We start from the raw sequence: 17,438 nt of genomic DNA, 5'->3' as shown, positions 1-17,438 counted from the left end.
TACAAATTCCCGAATGAACTGACTCGACTTAACTCAGCGTTGTTGATTAAAAATGAGTCTGATGAGTGATTTCTATTCACGAGTCAGTAATCAGAGTCGATCGGTGCCTTGCTGCGATTGGTTGAATAATAGTCGGGAGTCCAAGTCAATAGTTGAGTCACAGTCAGGAGTTTATAGTGTGATTATGGCTTAATGCGATCTCCAAGGCGTCGCGAGGCATTTTCCGCTCTGAAAGTAAAGCGAGAGAGATTAGATTATTCGCGTTCGATAATTTTCCTCGAAAGTAGTTACGCTTCGCGGGATCGACCGTGTAGTGTAAACAAGAGAAGAAAGCATCGATTACTGTGAAAAAAAATTGCCCTAACTTTCTCATTAGTGTCCGTTACATTGTGATATAACGGCAATTTTATTTTTATTTATAACCAATATTATATTGCAATATTATACAATATTATATTTTTCTACTTTTAAGTAGTACTTTTTGCTCCTATATGAAGACATAAATTCATAGCTCGTTACTCATTCATTACACACTATTTTCATTTTCATTGAAAAATCAAAAAAATAAGCCATAAGTTAATATATGTATACTGTTTCCTAATATTTTATCTTCCTAAAGTGAATGATTTCTTTTCCAAAAGTAGGTGTGTTTCAGTGATGCTCGAAATGATTCACAGAATATAAAATAAATAAAAAAAAAATCGCTCCCTTATTTGATTGATCCTCAGGTCACATGTGTGTAGTATATTATTCATTGGGTTCGCATCATGCAACTCGCTTCTTCATTTTACGAGTTACATATACAAAGTGTCTCAAAATTCGCGAATCAAAATACCGGAGAAAGAAAATTTTCGAAAAATTAAATAAAAAAGTTATGTGTACATTTTTATTTCAAGCAGTAATTCTTCTAAGGGCTTAAATGTAATTACATACAGATTACGTTTAGATGGCCACCTGTCCAAAAAAATCGCGCGCATTTCAGTGTTTAAACATAGTCTATCTAAATGTAGTCCATAATTAATCATATTTATAAACCCTTATTTCACAAATTATTGCTTAAGATAAAAATGTACAAATAACATTTCTAGTTAATTTTTTGAAAACTCTTACGGTATTTTGATTCGCAAATTTCGGGATACACTGTACATATGTATTCCACATAGAATCTAGAAGGGTATCAGATATCTACGTTAGGATTATGTTCGACCTCGCTATAACATTCACGAGTTAACATTAATGTATCGCGTTGCCTTGATCTCTTTCATTCGTGTTCCACGATTATAGTGCGCAAACATTTTGTGCTATTTTCATATCTCGTCTACGAGAGATATGATATTACAGAAATAAAAAATTAAACTACATAATTAACGATATACGCATCGGCCCGATTAAGTTACTTGCTCTTGTTCGGCAAAATGGACCACTATTCGCGCTCGCTAGATGCAATAAACTTCTCGGAAACTTCGGCTAAATATAATATTTGTATAGCCTGCCTTTCTTCGTGTGATCCCCGTATATTTCTATCGTTTATATTTGCTTTCAGAAAACGTTTATCTGAGTTTCTCACAAAACGTGACATTTTCTATTCATGTTATGCGGACGAACCATTGCATTGAGTCGAGAGAGCTTCAAGCTTTCTTCTTAGCTTTGTATATTTTAATGCTGATTCTCTTGATATCTGGAGCACGTATTTAAACGTAAGAGATTTGAAACAGATCAGTTTATAAATATTTTTAATTGTTAATTAAATCTCCGCTGAAGTAAATTCGCGAGTAGATTGAGGATGTAATTCGTACTCTTTGTATTGTGAGTTAGCTTCAATGCTCGACAAGATAAGAGCTAACGGATCGATTAGAAGTACAAACAAAAATATCTGGTTCGTAATCGTGATTAAGCTTATAAGGAAAAAGCGAAAGAGACAACAATTTAATTATGTGGATAAATGACAATATTATTTCAAAAGATATACACATTATACGTGATATATGTATCAGAAGCTCAAATTTCTTTCTCTTCTTAAAAAATTTAATTAAAAAAATTTTTTGTTACGATTTAGCATCCTTAAAAAGAAGGAAAATTTGCAAAAACAGTCTTTTCTTAGCGTATCAATCAGTTAAAAATTAAATATACACTCGATTTAGATTGTACATCATTGATAACGGGCAAAAGGAACAAAAAGGAAAAAAAAAAATAAAACAGGAAATTCGGATTACGTGTCACTCAACGACGTGCAAGTGTCACGGTGAAGTAACTTTTGCTCAAGCGTGAACAGGCGCGTTATTATGTGAACCTCTTAGAAGCCAAATCGATCAACTCCTTTTCTGCACAGTAAAAGACATTTTGCATCTATGTTAAAACTATTCTTTGTTACTGTAAAATTTTAGTGTTAAACTTTTAATATATTCGAGTGTTATTAATTTAACACAAAGTGATTGTATTATTCAAATATTTTGGCGATAAATGGATATTGACATTTTTTAATGTTAAAATAACACAATTTATGAATAAATAAATAATAGAAAAATAATATTTAATTTCTCAAAACATAATTTATACAAGACAAATGAATAAAATCTATACGTTAATTTAATATACGGAATGTTTCGAAATATATAATACAATGAAAGTTTATAATTCACGTATAAGATTTTATTATAAATGTTACTGAAGAACCCTGGTAGAAATGTATGCAGTTTTCCTAGACACCTATCCAGTTATTATCTAATATTACTGTATTCTCATTAGTTGTGCCAATACTGAGTAGGAAATGGACAAGAACTTGATAGAGTTTTATTCTGTCCATTTCATAAACAGTTGGCTTGCTTATTAATCAATTTAATATCCATATTTATTTGTATCGTTACTATTCAGTAAATGGATTCAGATTTTACGCAACTTTTGTATGCAGTAACTGCAAACAAAGCGTTACATCCTGATTGGGATCGTAAGCAGTTTTCCTTCTTAATTACTAGACAGAAGTTGGTGTAATTGGTTAGTAACTGCTCAAAAAATGAATGAAATTTCTACCAAGGAAATATGCTTTCATTTCCAAATTGTGCCAAAGTGTTACAATTTTTAATGTTAATTTTTTGCATAATATTGTATTCTATTCTAATTTATTCATATTTGTGTTGAATTAACACAAAAATTGAATGAGTCATTTAAGACATGATAAAATATTGGAACATGACAAAAATTTAACACAAATTAAATTATAAAAGGTAAAAAAAAATGTACTCTGTCGTAATCTAATTTTATGTTAATATTATGTTTCAGTATTAAAATTAAATAATTTGTAAAAAGTATGGTTTAATCAGGCTGACTTTCAAGAGTAGTAGCTCGTATCACGAGGCACACACTTCGCTAATTGTAATCGGCTAGATAATAACTGTACGCACAAGGTAACGCTGAGGTAAGCGCAAATATATAGAAACTTAAGCGTGTAATTATTGTCATTCTCGTCATATAACCTTCGCGCTCTGACTTAACATATACCGCTAGTCATATGGTTTAGCTCGATTTATGATGATACATCATGACTCAGTCGAGAAAACCGAGACGTTTGTGTGTCTTCAGATAAATGAATAATATTCATCGTGTAACCAATGAAAGGCTATGATTCTTTTTTTTATCGCAAGAGACAAAAAAATTAACGTCACATTATAAAACAATGTTCACTCGTGGCTAATTTGAAGAAATAAATTGCCTTGTTTCACGTTTGCCTTATTATTTCGATAATAATATTAATTGTTAATGATTCTTTAATCGCGAACTAAGTATTTCAACATCAAGTACATACAATTCTTTCTTGGAAGATTTACTAAAAACAATACAATCATACTGTAAGATTTGTATATGTATAACCGAGAGAGTATCCACCTAGGGATCGTATGGCTCATTAACAGTGGCAGAAATGATTGCTTAGGAGTAACTTGGAGACATCAAACCTCATTTTAAATTCCTGCAGTATCAGGAGTGCCCGATATGTATTTTTCTGAATATGTACAATCAAAAATATCCAAAACTCTCTGAAGAGTTATCGACATTATTCTTATGATTCATAATATTGTCGGTGATTATTTCATAAAGAAAATAGAGCGTTGACATTAAACGTACAATATTCAAGATATATAAGAGTACGATAGCTTCTCAAATATATAGTTTGATGTCATTAATGTTCTAGATTTTTTCAAAAAATAATCACCAACAATGTTGTGGATTATCAGAGTAACTGATGTCGATATTTTTGATAGTACATATTCAGAGAAATACGTACTTGTTAGGACGTTCCTGGCACTGCCGGAATTCACCGAATCTATGTCTCAGTTTCCCGTACTCAGCCACTTATTTTAGGTAGCACTTATTCTATCATTGAGCCACACAACAGCTCCTATGTCGCTCTATTGTGCTTACTTATGCATGTCAGTTCGACCAACTGACAATACATTCGATCTCGAATATCCCTAGTGACTCTCCAAAGCCATCTCTAGGCAACTTGACTTACGACATGTGTCTTTATCTTTGATGGCATTCCTCCTCTTCCTCCTCCTGGGAGTCCATCTTTATCGTCAAGCTTTTTCTTGGCTACTGTGAATCATAGACTGTTCCTTCGGGTTCTCTTTCCGAGAGAAAGCGAGCAAGAATTCTATTTTCTGAAAGACTGTAATACGAGAGAAATATCAAGGCACTGCAGGGATTCAAATCGAAATCTGCAAGCTTATTCTGTAACTTTTAACGCAAATTTTGTTATCATTATCACGCTGCTGCACAGCTTTTTCATGGTAAAAAAGCTACGCAACGGCGTTATAATGATAACGAAATTTGCGTTAAAAGTTACAGAATAAGCTGATCTCCGAGTTTCCTCTACTAAGTAATTATTCTGCCAGTGAACCATACAGCTCCTACGTAGATTCTCTCTCTCTCTGTTATGCCTACGTACAAATCTGTTTTTTTTTAATTGAATTTTTTACATTTTCATTCATCTTTTCTCTTTTTTCTTCAACGTGGAGAGAAAAAGAAAAAAGATGAACCACAAGAAGTTCAGCTGAAAAAGTAGACCTAATATTAAAATGTATTAAGATAAATCAAAACAAATTCTCGATAAAAATCACAGTCCTTTCTATCAAATGCTTAGAACTAAAAAAGATAAAGTCTAATCGATTCTTTAATTTCTGTTAAAGATGACAAATCGCGGTTATCCACAAAATATTCAGAATATTAAAAATGTTACGGTTGGAGCGTGTTAAACGACGATAACAAGCATTAAGTCTTCAATGCAGACACGAACTACCAAACCATTAATTTATTAATATATGCCAGAGACACGTATGCTCACTGCTGGCATACGCTATGACGTAACTGTAAACACAGCACGCTCGGTTGAATTGATCGAATCACTTGTGATCGAGGGCGTCGACGGAACACATATTTTAAATGCAGTCAAAGGTCAGTGATATGATGGATAATCGATTATTTTGCGGCCAGATAAACTCCACAAAAAAGTATGTAATCACTATTCAACTGAACACGAAAAATATGTTCGCTAATGCTTGTTTCTACCAATGTAGATCAACTTTAATCTCAATTTAATTTACTCTTTATCTTTCTTTATTTCTAAGAATTAGAAAAAGATAAAAAGTAAATTAAAACGAGATTAAAGTTAATCTATGTTGACAGAAATGGACGTAATCTCTACTCGCGCGGCAAATTCTCATCTTTTTTTTTTCACACAAATAGATATGTAACAAACGTGTATCTAAACTTTCAGTAAGCAGTATGCGATACTCGAGTTTCCCAAGAAAAGAAAAATTAGCATTATTTCCGCGAAAAATTAACGACTGTTATACACGGGAAGGATGGGGAGTCGAAACGGAAGTCCTATTTTCCGGGGGTTATTCCCCTCCCATCTATTTCACATACAGTCGAGAGGCCGTGTATACATCGTATATCGAACGAGTTAGCGACGCTATTCGCCGACCTTAACATTTCGCACCGCGCGATCGCTCGATTCGCGATTAGGGGTGACTCAGCTCTTGGATTCGGCGCTGATGACGAAACCGTTCGCGATTTCCCAAAGAGCAGCCGCTCCGATCGGCATAATCAGGAGCTTCTTTTTCTTCTTTAATAGCGCTACACTGAGAAAAATTTTTGATTGAAAATAGATGAATCAGAAGATTCTGATTATATCAATCATATCAGAAATCTCAACTAGAATTATAATAGATTCAATCAGAAAATTCTAATTTCTCTATTTAATATTTTCAATCAAAGTTTCAATTAATGCAATTAGACTCTTTTTGAAGTGTTCCAAACAGCCAGGAATTTTCAACGTGTATGCAGTAAAAGAAACATTAATAGGCACTATAATAAGATTCTTTGATTCTTTACTCTCTCTTCACTCATTTTTATGGAAGTTATAAACACTATAGAATAGAATGAATGCGCCATATCATATCATTAGGAAGATACTTTTAATTTTAACTTTTAACCCGTTTCATTCTTGAGAATTAAATGTTGCAATAGGATACTCCACGAAACAACACCCTCGCGTGCAAACGTGATTGGAAACGATTGTAAACGTGGTATCAAGTTCAACAGAAAGAAACACGAAGAAACATGTACATGAGGAATACATAAATGAGGAATGTCGAGAAAGGAGGATCGTGTTTGAAATTTTCTTCTCCGTCTCTCGCGAGAGAGGAGTTTACTCTGCCTTCTCCTGACAGATTAACGTCGTTGCGTGTACTCCCGAAATAGCGCATGCCGCGTAAACGACACGGCGAGTGCGTACGCTTGTTCGCTCTTGTTTTCTCCTCCCCTGCATCCGCAAACGAACAAGCGAGCGAGCGAATGCACGCACGCACGCACGCACGCACTTCCGTCGAGCATGATGTGGCGGAAGACCTGGACACGAAATCGACACGGAAGCGGCCGTAAATCGAGATGAGACTCGAAGATTGTTTTTTATAACTGAACTATAGTGTACATTTTATATTTAAAGTGAAATAGGTATATGTTTGAAATATTTGATGAAAGCAAGAAGAAAAGTTCCACTTTTTTATACTAGTGGAATTTTTATTATAAAAAAGTGGAACTTTTCTCGTGGGAAAAAGGAATTTCCAGTAAAGTTTAAGGATCGTAGATTCGACAAACCTTCAGTTAGCTTCGCGATCACATATTTGACAAACATCTCGGTCAAAGCTGTAAAAATTTCGTTTGCAAATTTATTGTGGTGAACGATAGAAAATCTACTATTCTCTTTTCGTCCTGAGATTAGAATGGAAATTCATGTAAAGGCTATGTAACAATAGGTCTGTTTTTTTCAACTGAACTTCTTGCACGCTTCATTTTTTCTCTTTTCTGTGCGTTGAAGAAAAGAAAAAAAAATGTGAGCAGTGCAAATTCAGCTAAAAAGAACAATAAGACTAATAGCATTTAAAGAAGAGATAGCTTGAAACTCGTCATCAAATGCTATTAAAAGAGGAAAAAGCTTGCTACTGCAAAATTTAAAATTTCGATGAAAAATAACTGTTTATTAGACCATTTTTCAAGAGATTATTAATGACTGAAAACATTTTCCTCGAGAATGCTAAATGCGGAAAAAATATTTATTGAAACTGAAGCGAGGAAATGGTCAATCGTGACACCTAACTGATTTTTAGCATTCGTCTTTCGATGAATAGATCTTAACGAGCTCCGAATGAAGTCCAGCGATCTTTGAAATTTATCTATAATGCGAACTTTAACTCGATGAATAATATAATATATTGATTAGTAATACTGAATCAGTGAAATACTGATAATATGCATCAGTGTTTCTACAATCTTACATAATCAGTATTATTACAATATTTCAGTTCATTTCTTATTTACCTTACTAATTACTTGTGTTTCAAGTATCTTAAAAGTTCATATATTCGCAAATCTATCACAAGTTCATCACAAGCACCAAATTTATTCAAAATATAATATATTCTGAATCCTAATAAGTTTAATATTTCAATTGAAATTATTAAATTAAAACAAATTCGATTTGCATATTACATAAAGTCTTTTGAAGAAGAAAGCAAATTGAATAATCAATTTTTTTAACAATAAAAAAATATTTTTGTGCGGAAAAAAAATAATATTTTTGTGAATAATATTATTCACAGTGATCCAAATTTCGTAATTTTTGATCAAAAATGAAGAAATCCAGCTTACTGTCAATAATCTATTATCAATCTATCAATATTAATCACGCACGATCAATATTGTCAGTATAATTATTGATACTGACAACATTACTGAAATATGAGATTCCTATAATGATTCTTGAACAATAATTCTTACATAACAGACTGCCTAGTAGACATAAACGCGATAACGTTGCGTCGACGTGTCGCGTCGTCCAAGACCTTTACGTCAAAGAGCAAGAGGGATTGTTTAACTGTTAAAGTAAACCGTTAAACTGAACTTCCGCTTTGCTTCGTAAACCTAATTTCTCGCTCATATCATCTGGGCGACGATTTTTCGCTGGAAGACGCTCGTCAAACGTTTTACTCACGCGTGGCGATAAAGTTTCGAGCGGGCAGGTACAAGGACGGGTTTATCTCGCACGATCGTAGCGCGAGATCGCTTTATTTGCCTTTCCACGCCCATTGACATCAATTTAAAGCAAACCAACGCGCTGCGGAGGGAGCCCTCGCGATTATTGTCGCGTCGGACACTGTCGAGTACCCTTCGTTCTCTGGCATTCGTGTCACAGGGTGTAAAGTAATTAATTTAAAAAAGGGGGGGGGGAACATCCAGAAAACGCGTCTCCATTCTCTGTGTACGAGGCGGCACGTTGACTGGTATTCATAGTCAGTTCTTGTTTCAAGACCGTCTTAAGTAATGTCTTAAGACGCTAAGTCCGGATTTACAATAGATGTTTTAAGTCTCAAGCCGTAAGAAATTGACCAATTGTAGTCGAATGCGAGGAAAATAATCGATTGTGATTCGTCCATTCCTTATGGCTTAAGGCTTAAAAATCTATTGTAGATCCGGGCTAATGCGGTCCTCCGATTGGTTTGTGAGACTTCAAGGCTAAACTTAAGACGGTCTCGAATATAAGATCTGATACTGGTCAACTAGAAACCCTATAACTGCAGATGATACTTTCCAAAAAAAGACAGTATAAGAGCGGAGCACAGAATCTTACATAACGTACAATACATTAAAATAAATTAATCAATCGAAGTCTTCCTTTCCTTTATATGATCCTTCCTTTATATGATATATAAGAAAGTCTGACTAATTGATGTCTAATTGATGTTTTTTTATGTCTTAAGCCTATATAATTTTACAATTGCGTAAGCAATTGGTAGTTGTAGCAAGTGGTTGTAGTTGTAAAAATTGACCAATCAGAATATTCTTCTCGTATTCAGCTGATCATTGATGAATTTTTACAACTACAACCACTTACTATGCTTACACAATTGTAGGTTTTTATGCATTACGCATAATGCATAATACATAAGAAAATTAATCAATCAAAGTCTTCTTTCCTTTCCATGAAATAAAATACTCTAATTGATTAATTTTTTTATGCTTTATGCAAGAATCTTTGTTCCTACCTTAATACAGTGATCATTTCATCTTTGTTTGACATTGCAATTAATAAGAATGTAATGATTCACTGTGTTACTCTGTCATCTGTATCTCTCACTGGAATGCATCCAGAATCTGGCAACGAGATGACAAATTCTTGATTGGCACGTCGTTTTCGTCAACTTCAATAAGTCAGAATGAATAAGACAAATAATATAAAAAGAGACAGTATATATATATATATCCTTCTTTCTCATTCTTGTTTTGACAAAAAATTGCTCCTAGCCGGACTCTGTTACTAGTCTCTGTTAGGGTCTCTAGTTCGCACAAGCGCGGGCGCCGAGTTAGTTACGTTCAGCTACGTTCGATTCCATTCCTCGGCGCTCGATGGAAGCGCCGGGAAATTGGGTCACCGGCAGATAGGTCGTCTTGTGACAGGTGAACAAAACCGTTGGCAGCAGGGAGGGACGAATGGACGAATGGCCGGATGGCGAAGAGGAGTCGATGAAGTGGGAGAGATACGGGCGGAAATTAAAGTCGACCGGCGGTGACCTCGCCGTCGAGAGAGATATGGGCCGCGAAAAAAGTCGCCGATCGAAGCCAATGAAGAGAGAGAGAGAGAGAGAGAGAGGGGTTTTGCGAATCGACGACGCCCCGCGCGAGATATCACGGAGAATCAAACCCAGACAAACGGTGAACACCGCGAAAGAAATCGAGGAATTGACGAAGGCGGAAGGGTGGGTGGCAATGATTCAATGAGATAAATACAGTAGGACACGCTCGACGACGACGACGCGGCAATCGATGCCGGTAGGGCCCCACGGTCTCCGTGGGCGACACGGCGATGACGACGCCGCTGCCGCCACCACTGTCGTCGCGACGCGATTCGCGATATCCGCACGATCATTATTGACAGCGCGACTCACCGTCGCGACGCACCGGCACCGATAGGCCATAGTACTATCTGGTGTACTACTGTATACGGAGAAAGAGAAAGAGAGAGAGAGAGAGAGAGAGAGAAAGAAGAAGAAAAGAGAGAGAGAAATCGAGGCGGCGCACGCCATTTTTATCCCGACACCAATATCCACCCGTCACCGAGTCGAGGCGGCGACTCCGAAGCCGTTCCTTCGCGTTTCCACTGAAACGCCGGACGGCGAGAAAGACTTGTACAACGTCGAGTTTACTTACCCTCGCGTAAGGACACCCCGCGGCACCGTTCCGCCACACAACTCGCATAAAAGTCCCCGGTCCGGTACACCAAAATACCACCAAATTACGATCCAACACCGATCCGCCCGTCCACACACTCGACCGGCGCGCAACCGACTGAGCGGCGCGCAGCGCGCACCTACGCCGCCGCAGCTAGTCCCTTCGCGCAAAAAGTGGCTGAAAGTGGCGCTTCCCCGAATCGTCGCGCGCGCTGACCCGGTCGACGCGGAAAATTGGAAAAGGCAAAACGCGCGCGCGCGCGCGCGTCTTTCCACTGGTTTCACCCCGATCGAATTTCGCCTGAATTCCGAATATCGGTCGGGAAGAACTGAACTGGACTCCGGAACGAGCGCGGGGATTTGTGGGGAATTGGTACAGTATGCGATGTCAAACGTACCAACACTCGATGTGGACGTCACTTATGTCGCACTGTACACGTAACACGTCGCACATATCCAAGATAAAATAATCCCTTATGCTCGTTTATACACATATATAGAGTTTAATTTTAATCAACTAACTCTTCATCTTTTTTTAGTCAAAAATCAGAAAAAGATGAATAAAGTAAACCGAGATGAGATAAATTAATCTACATTGGTAGAAAGTCACATCAGAAAAATTTAATAAATATAATCTCGTATTAAATCGATTAATGATTATTTATTTATTTTGAGAATTAAATCATTGTTGTTAATACGTTTATAGGTAAGTAATTAATCACTTAATTTAAGACTTACAGTATTAAATTTGTCTAAGGTGCGTCTTGGTCATCGGAAAGAAAAGATCGATAAGTTCAGCTATGAAATGAAGTATGCGTCGAATAAAACGCCATTTGATTTCGAATATGCGATATAAGATTCTTTGAGTGAGCAAATCGATGTAATACTATTTTCAAACCTTTCTTTAAGAAAACAAAACTTTTCGAATATTCGATTCTACAAAATCGTAGTTCGATGTTTTAATTTATAAATGCAACATGGAGACAGAGTTCAACTGTTATTTTGAAAACAAGATATTTGTCTTTATTTTTATAGATAACGCAACGTTAAATACGCTTGGAAAATTTTGAACAACAAAAAATATTCTCTTTGGAATGATGTCTTAAAAAAAAATCTTACAAATTTCCCGTGATGCAAATTATATTATATATATAAAATGAATATATAAATATATTAAATATGAAAAATAAATAAAATTGACATAAATAAGATTTTCAATTAAACAAATCAACCTTCGAAGACATGGTGTAGGATCATGCCTTGAACAATTGCGAGCATTCTCATCTGTACTGTACCTGTCTCTCGGCCGTTTTACACCGGCCGGCGTAGGAATACATGATCGCTTATGACATCATCAATCCGTATTCTGGACCACGGTCACGCCCCATCCTCCACACTGCACTCCTTAGAGCTTTAACTCTTTTTTTCCTCCTCCGTGATTATGTAAATAGATGCTATGTTCGCCGTCGTTATCGCATGGTAAAAATTCCGCGGTCGCGAAGAAGCCACCACTGATTTTTAACTTCGCAAACTTCGATTTCGAATGTCACGCGGGCGTGCATTGTGTAGCCAATCGCGCCTCGGCATCAAAATACTCGCAGAGGAATTCAAATAGCCGAGAACGCGATTGTGCTCTTAGTTTTCGTAATTTTTCAAATTTTATTTCACGTTCGACCACTTCGATTATTAGAAGATTTCAATCGGTAAAATACATCTTACGTATTCTATATAATTAATATTTTTTTCGTTTGCATTTCTCTTTTATGGGATGTAATAATAAGCACATCAGAAAAAAAGAAAGAAATTGCAGTGATCGACTTAATAAATTTCCTACGAAAAATAGTTTTACTATTAATTTTTAATATGACTGCAGAGTGGATAATTTTTTAGTTTGCGTAACAATACATATATCGGAATTTCATGTATGCGAAATTCATATATATAAAATGCGTACATTCGATATATACAATCTTAAACTTATGTGACTTATATATAATCTTGCAATCTCCGCCTTTATCCTTTACGGTCTTGACAAGAGTAATGCACTATATCACCATTGGGATATCTCGCAAAAGCGCTAAGGAAACAGGGATTGATTAGTATTACAAATGATTATGTCAATTTATGAGACCCTTATTCTATAATTCTTTAACAGTATCATTGCGTATCAATGTGCATGTTTTATATATAGTAAAAAAACTACGCAATATTAATGTAACGATACAGACGTTGTCGTTGAAAATTACAGAATAGGGGCCTTAAATATACACGTGCGATAAATACTTTAAATACTTTAAATAATAAGACACATATACAAACCTTTGGTTACCAAATCGTTTTTTACAAACTGGACATATATTAAATTCTGTCATGAGGACACTCTGTGATTCGTAATGCATTCGTTGCTCCTGCACTTGCAAATGTTCCGCGTAAAGTAGCCCTTTGAGAACCTGCGTTCTCCGCCTTGCGTTTAAGTTATTCTGTAAGCTAACTTCCAGGAAATGTTTTATTCTACCAATAGGAACGGAATCCGGTAGCACCTCCAGGACTTTCATAGGATTTATCTTCGAGGCGTGCTCCTCTAACAGTCGAAGGGCCATTTCTAAATCTGGTTGTGTCGTTCTTTGAATTTCCGGATTACAACCTTAAAAAGTAAAAATAATTATATATACGTAACATTGTATCAAACAAATTTTGTTTATGTTATTATTTACCAGCCATCAAAACTCCTTCATTGTCAGGTTTCAATAACTGCTGAATTAGCAAAACGTATACTTCGTCAGCATTATCCGTCTGCTTTGGTTTTTCCAATGTACGATCTTGATCTTAAAGTATATAATATACAAATAATTATATATTATCTTTATTAGGATTAATACTGAATATTTTAAAATCCACTTACTTTGATATCTTGTATATACATTTTGGCAATATTGTATTGCGCGTGGTATATCATTTAAAAGGCTAACATATATCGATATGGCTTGCTGATGACGACCAAGTCGTCCAAGTATAATTGCACGTTCTTCAAATAAACTGTCAAATGGAAAATGCACTAATATTGTTTCCGGTGTATAATGCGTCGATTTCTCTAGAAATTGTTGTAATTTCTGTCGAATGTGTTGCGAAGTTTCTTTCTCCGCTGGCGTTGCATTTGCATTCATAGAAGCTAAACACTTTTCTTTGTACTGATGTATCAAAACATTATGGAATAACGGATTGGTGTCTTCCCAAACATGTACTACATGTTCCAAGTATTGTATCACTAAGTCTTTATGAAAACGTAGAAGGTAATCCAATATCTTTGGTCTAGGTAAATGTTCAACTTCCTACAAATGCAACAAAAAATGCATAAATAAGGAAAATTAAATGTGGAACACAAAAAAATACCTGTATATCTTCCATAAATATTCTAAGGCCTTGTTCAGGATCCTCCGTTAAAACCCATCCAGCAAACTTTAGTATTAGATCCATATGATCCTTGCCGAGATGTTGCAAATACTGTATAGTTCTCTCAGTACCTTTCAGACTAGAATCGTTTTCCTTTGCGTGTTTCTCCAGTAGCTCCAACGCTTTCTTGTGTTGTCCTTTGGTTTGATACAATATAATAAGTTCCGGATATTTCTGATGCATCAATAAAGTTTTCTCAGCTTCTGCCAAATGACAGTGATTCAATCTAAGTAAAGGAGCTACCAAGGCGTCAGTAGTCTAAAACAAATTCCGTTCAATGTTTATTCCGTGTACAGCAAGGAAACTTCTTCCACGTATAGATTTTTATTATCCTTCTTCTCTTTTACCTGCAAATAACATTTTAAAAGGGTCGTATCTATAATCTTTAGAAGCTGCTCCGTAGCTACAGCGGTTAAATTCTTTTCTCCATTTACTCCATTTTTTTCCTTACTAAGTTCTTTGTCCTTCGCCATTAGCTTATGCCTAACTTCAGTTAAAAAAACTATCAATGCACGTAAGCCCTTTTCTAAATCATGATCTTGCAATTTTGGCAAACTGGGTGCTGGTTCATTGAGTTCATGAGTATTGGTCGAAGGTGTAACTAAATCTGGAAACAATCTTATCACCTCATATGGATCAGTTCCCAGTTTCAAGAATAGATCCATTGCCTCTTGGAACCGTTTATTGTAGAACAGATGATGTGCATACAATGTTTGTATTTTATATGTCTGTTTGATTTTGTCCTCATCTGTTATGTCTGATAAATTCTAAAATACATATCAATAATATTGCATATATAAAAAATGAATTATAATTTACATTAACATCAGATATAAGTAACGTACAGTTAATTTTAATGCCAGCTGAAACTGATTTTGCTCCAGCAAAGTCCTAATTTGTAAAGTAACATCAATTGCATTGATACACCAAATTTGACTAATGGATGCCACAAAGACTCTTCCTTGCTTGCATCGATATATAAGTCTAGCTTTATTTAAATCCTTTATTGTCTGAATATGTAGACATCCTTCCAATGTATACACTTCCAATCTATCGTGCACGATACCAAGCAAGTAAGGATCATCCCATGCTAAAATGTTACAAAAAAATTTGATTAATTATAATTAAAGAGAGAAATAATAACGGTAGTCTATTCTCTATACCTATTGCATTAGGCGCATCTGACCATTTTACTGGATTGTGTTGAACCAATTCTCCTTTTGTATCCATGATAAATGATTGAGAATCTTTGCCCAGGACAAAAGAACTATCTGATAGTTTCGTAATACTTGGTTCTGGAGATTTACCGGTGGGAAAGAGCTCCTTAGGTTTATCATTTAGGTCGAAAATCGTATAGGACAATCCACGAAATCCTAATATTAATGTTTCGCCGCACCTCAATAATTAATACAAATTTATCAAAATAGAGGTATATGCTGTAGCATTTCAATAATTGTTCAGCATGTGTTACCATGACAATTGACGAGGTATATCTGGCACTGTTAACTCAAAATTGTTAAATTCTTCAAATTTCTTTCCCTTCCAATAATACAGCTGTAATTTACGTTTAACAGCGACACATAAACGAACCACAGTGTTCTTTTCTCCTGTTAGGCTTTCGGTTGACTGAATCTCCAGAGTAAACAAAGTGGCGCCGCGAGTCTTTGGTAATTGACATATTTGTTGAAAGTTTGGTGAATTTAAATCATGAATGCATACAATGTTATCTAAAATTTTCCTCAATTAGACTGAGAGACAGAGATAATAATTATCAATTAACTCATGACATCAAGTATACCTGTTAGAATGATCAATAAATTATATTCCGGCACAACATCTATCTGATTGATGCGTTTTTTGTTAAAATTTTTGCTGTGACGTAACAATTCTAGTTTGTGGCTGTCGTCAAATACCACTGGAACATTGTACATAAGAAGATGACCTTCCCTGGTGCCTATTAGTAGGTTGTCATCTAAAACAATTAAAAAAATTCAATAAATGCTCTCTCTATTCACAGGAATTCTTCTAATAATCGCACATGATCAACCAAGATTCATCTCGTACCATAAGCAGCCATAGACTCAATTTGCACAGTGATATTTAATATAGACGTTTCTTCGTAAGCGTCGTGCATCGTTGCGGTTTTAAAAAAGAATATCACACTTTATCAAATGAATTTTTCTACTATTGACGATACTCAAGTTGTTGGTCGACAACGCATCAGAATTCATTCTATTGCATTCTCCCACATTCTAAACGATTTTTGACTGGCGTTTGACAACCATCGCACAACAATCACAGAATCGTAGCTGAGAACAGACCTTTAATAGTTTTGAGGATTCAGCTTAACATCACTCGTCCAATCAGTGTCCCATGGTCTTGCGTGACTTTTGAACGTCACATTCTCATGTACAATAGTTTCTATTATTTTCCTCTTTTTTTTATTATTCCGGTTATCTCCTCACAAAAGAGTTGCGTTTCATAATTCACTGTAAATCTTTTTTGATTCACTTTAAAGTTTTTTTTATACCATAATGCATATTTACATCATAGGCTATTCGCGTTGCTTGCACTTTTTACACTCAGCATCTTGCGTAAAAATGATAAGGCGTGTTGCTGTGGTACATAACAAAAATTATAAAATGTAATAGTAAAAAATCTTTGTACTTCTATCGTCGATTATCTTTTCCAGATTGACATATAGTTTTTTCTTTTTATATAGCTGCAATTTATTATATTAGGTGTTGGAATTAATTCGTAGCGTTTTTTAATGAAAGAATGTTATTTATTTCACATGAGCATTAAAAAATACATTAATGAAAGTACTTCCCATCACTTGTAAAACGCTACGAATTAATTCCAACACCTAATACCTTAACAATTACTAAAGTATAATATATTAAAGAAATATATTAAAGAACATAATTACATAACAAATCTAATTAAATGGAGAAAGAAAAAGATAAGATACACGAAAAGTTTAACTATTACAAATAGCAGTTGTAATTTTTATTATTTGTAGTTGAATTGTCTGTATTTTTTAGTCTTTCTCTTTTTCCTATCTTATATCTATACAGTGCTAGGATTTACTTGCACATTTCGGCCGATTTTCAACCTTGTCTGATTCCTGCTCTTTACTTCACCAATTCGCACGCAGCCTAAATGTCGATCGGTGCACGAGTTGGTGGCGGCGGTGAGTGAAGTAAGAAA

At 35.2% G+C, this 17,438-nt stretch overlaps 2 protein-coding genes and 1 long non-coding RNA gene across 13 annotated transcripts in view; 1 reads left to right on the top strand and 2 right to left on the bottom strand.

Moving 5' to 3' along the window:
* The window catches only part of beta-Spec (spectrin beta chain), a 42,156-nt gene extending 31,258 nt beyond the window's left edge, over positions 1 to 10,898 (bottom strand). For all 10 annotated transcript variants that reach the window (XM_087402654.1, XM_087402658.1, XM_087402661.1 and 7 more), the window contains exon 1: positions 10,759 to 10,898. The gene's annotated coding sequence lies outside the window, so the exon portion shown is untranslated. The remainder of the gene's footprint in view (positions 1 to 10,758) is intronic.
* A 10-nt stretch (positions 10,899 to 10,908) lies between these two features.
* Positions 10,909 to 12,482, top strand: LOC147910640 (uncharacterized). 2 transcript variants are annotated; one of them, XR_015544053.1, is made up of 3 exons: positions 10,909 to 11,151; positions 11,318 to 11,644; positions 11,814 to 12,482. It is a non-coding gene; the product is annotated as an uncharacterized LOC147910640 (long non-coding RNA). The 2 variants fall into 2 exon arrangements; XR_015544054.1 differs by having other exon boundaries at positions 11,041 to 11,151; positions 11,318 to 11,658.
* Positions 12,483 to 12,618: 136 nt separating this feature from the next.
* On the bottom strand, positions 12,619 to 17,433 carry Vps39 (vacuolar protein sorting 39). Its single transcript, XM_011064389.2, has 12 exons — positions 17,319 to 17,433; positions 16,293 to 16,844; positions 16,027 to 16,200; positions 15,700 to 15,955; positions 15,392 to 15,624; positions 15,074 to 15,318; positions 14,576 to 14,995; positions 14,169 to 14,486; positions 13,681 to 14,107; positions 13,493 to 13,603; positions 13,098 to 13,422; positions 12,619 to 12,855 (listed from the first exon to the last, which is right to left on the bottom strand). Exons 2-12 carry the CDS (start codon positions 16,360 to 16,362, stop codon positions 12,792 to 12,794), a joined length of 2,643 nt encoding a protein of 880 aa, XP_011062691.2. The 5' UTR covers positions 16,363 to 16,844; positions 17,319 to 17,433; the 3' UTR covers positions 12,619 to 12,791.
* Positions 17,434 to 17,438: the final 5 nt, after the last annotated feature.

This window comes from Acromyrmex echinatior, chromosome 2 (assembly GCF_024713525.1).
Source record: "Acromyrmex echinatior isolate Ae372 chromosome 2, ASM2471352v2, whole genome shotgun sequence".
NCBI classification, from domain to species: Eukaryota; Metazoa; Arthropoda; class Insecta; order Hymenoptera; family Formicidae; genus Acromyrmex; species Acromyrmex echinatior.
Note: the sequence above shows the minus strand (reverse complement) of the source record. Positions and strands in the feature narration are given on the sequence as shown.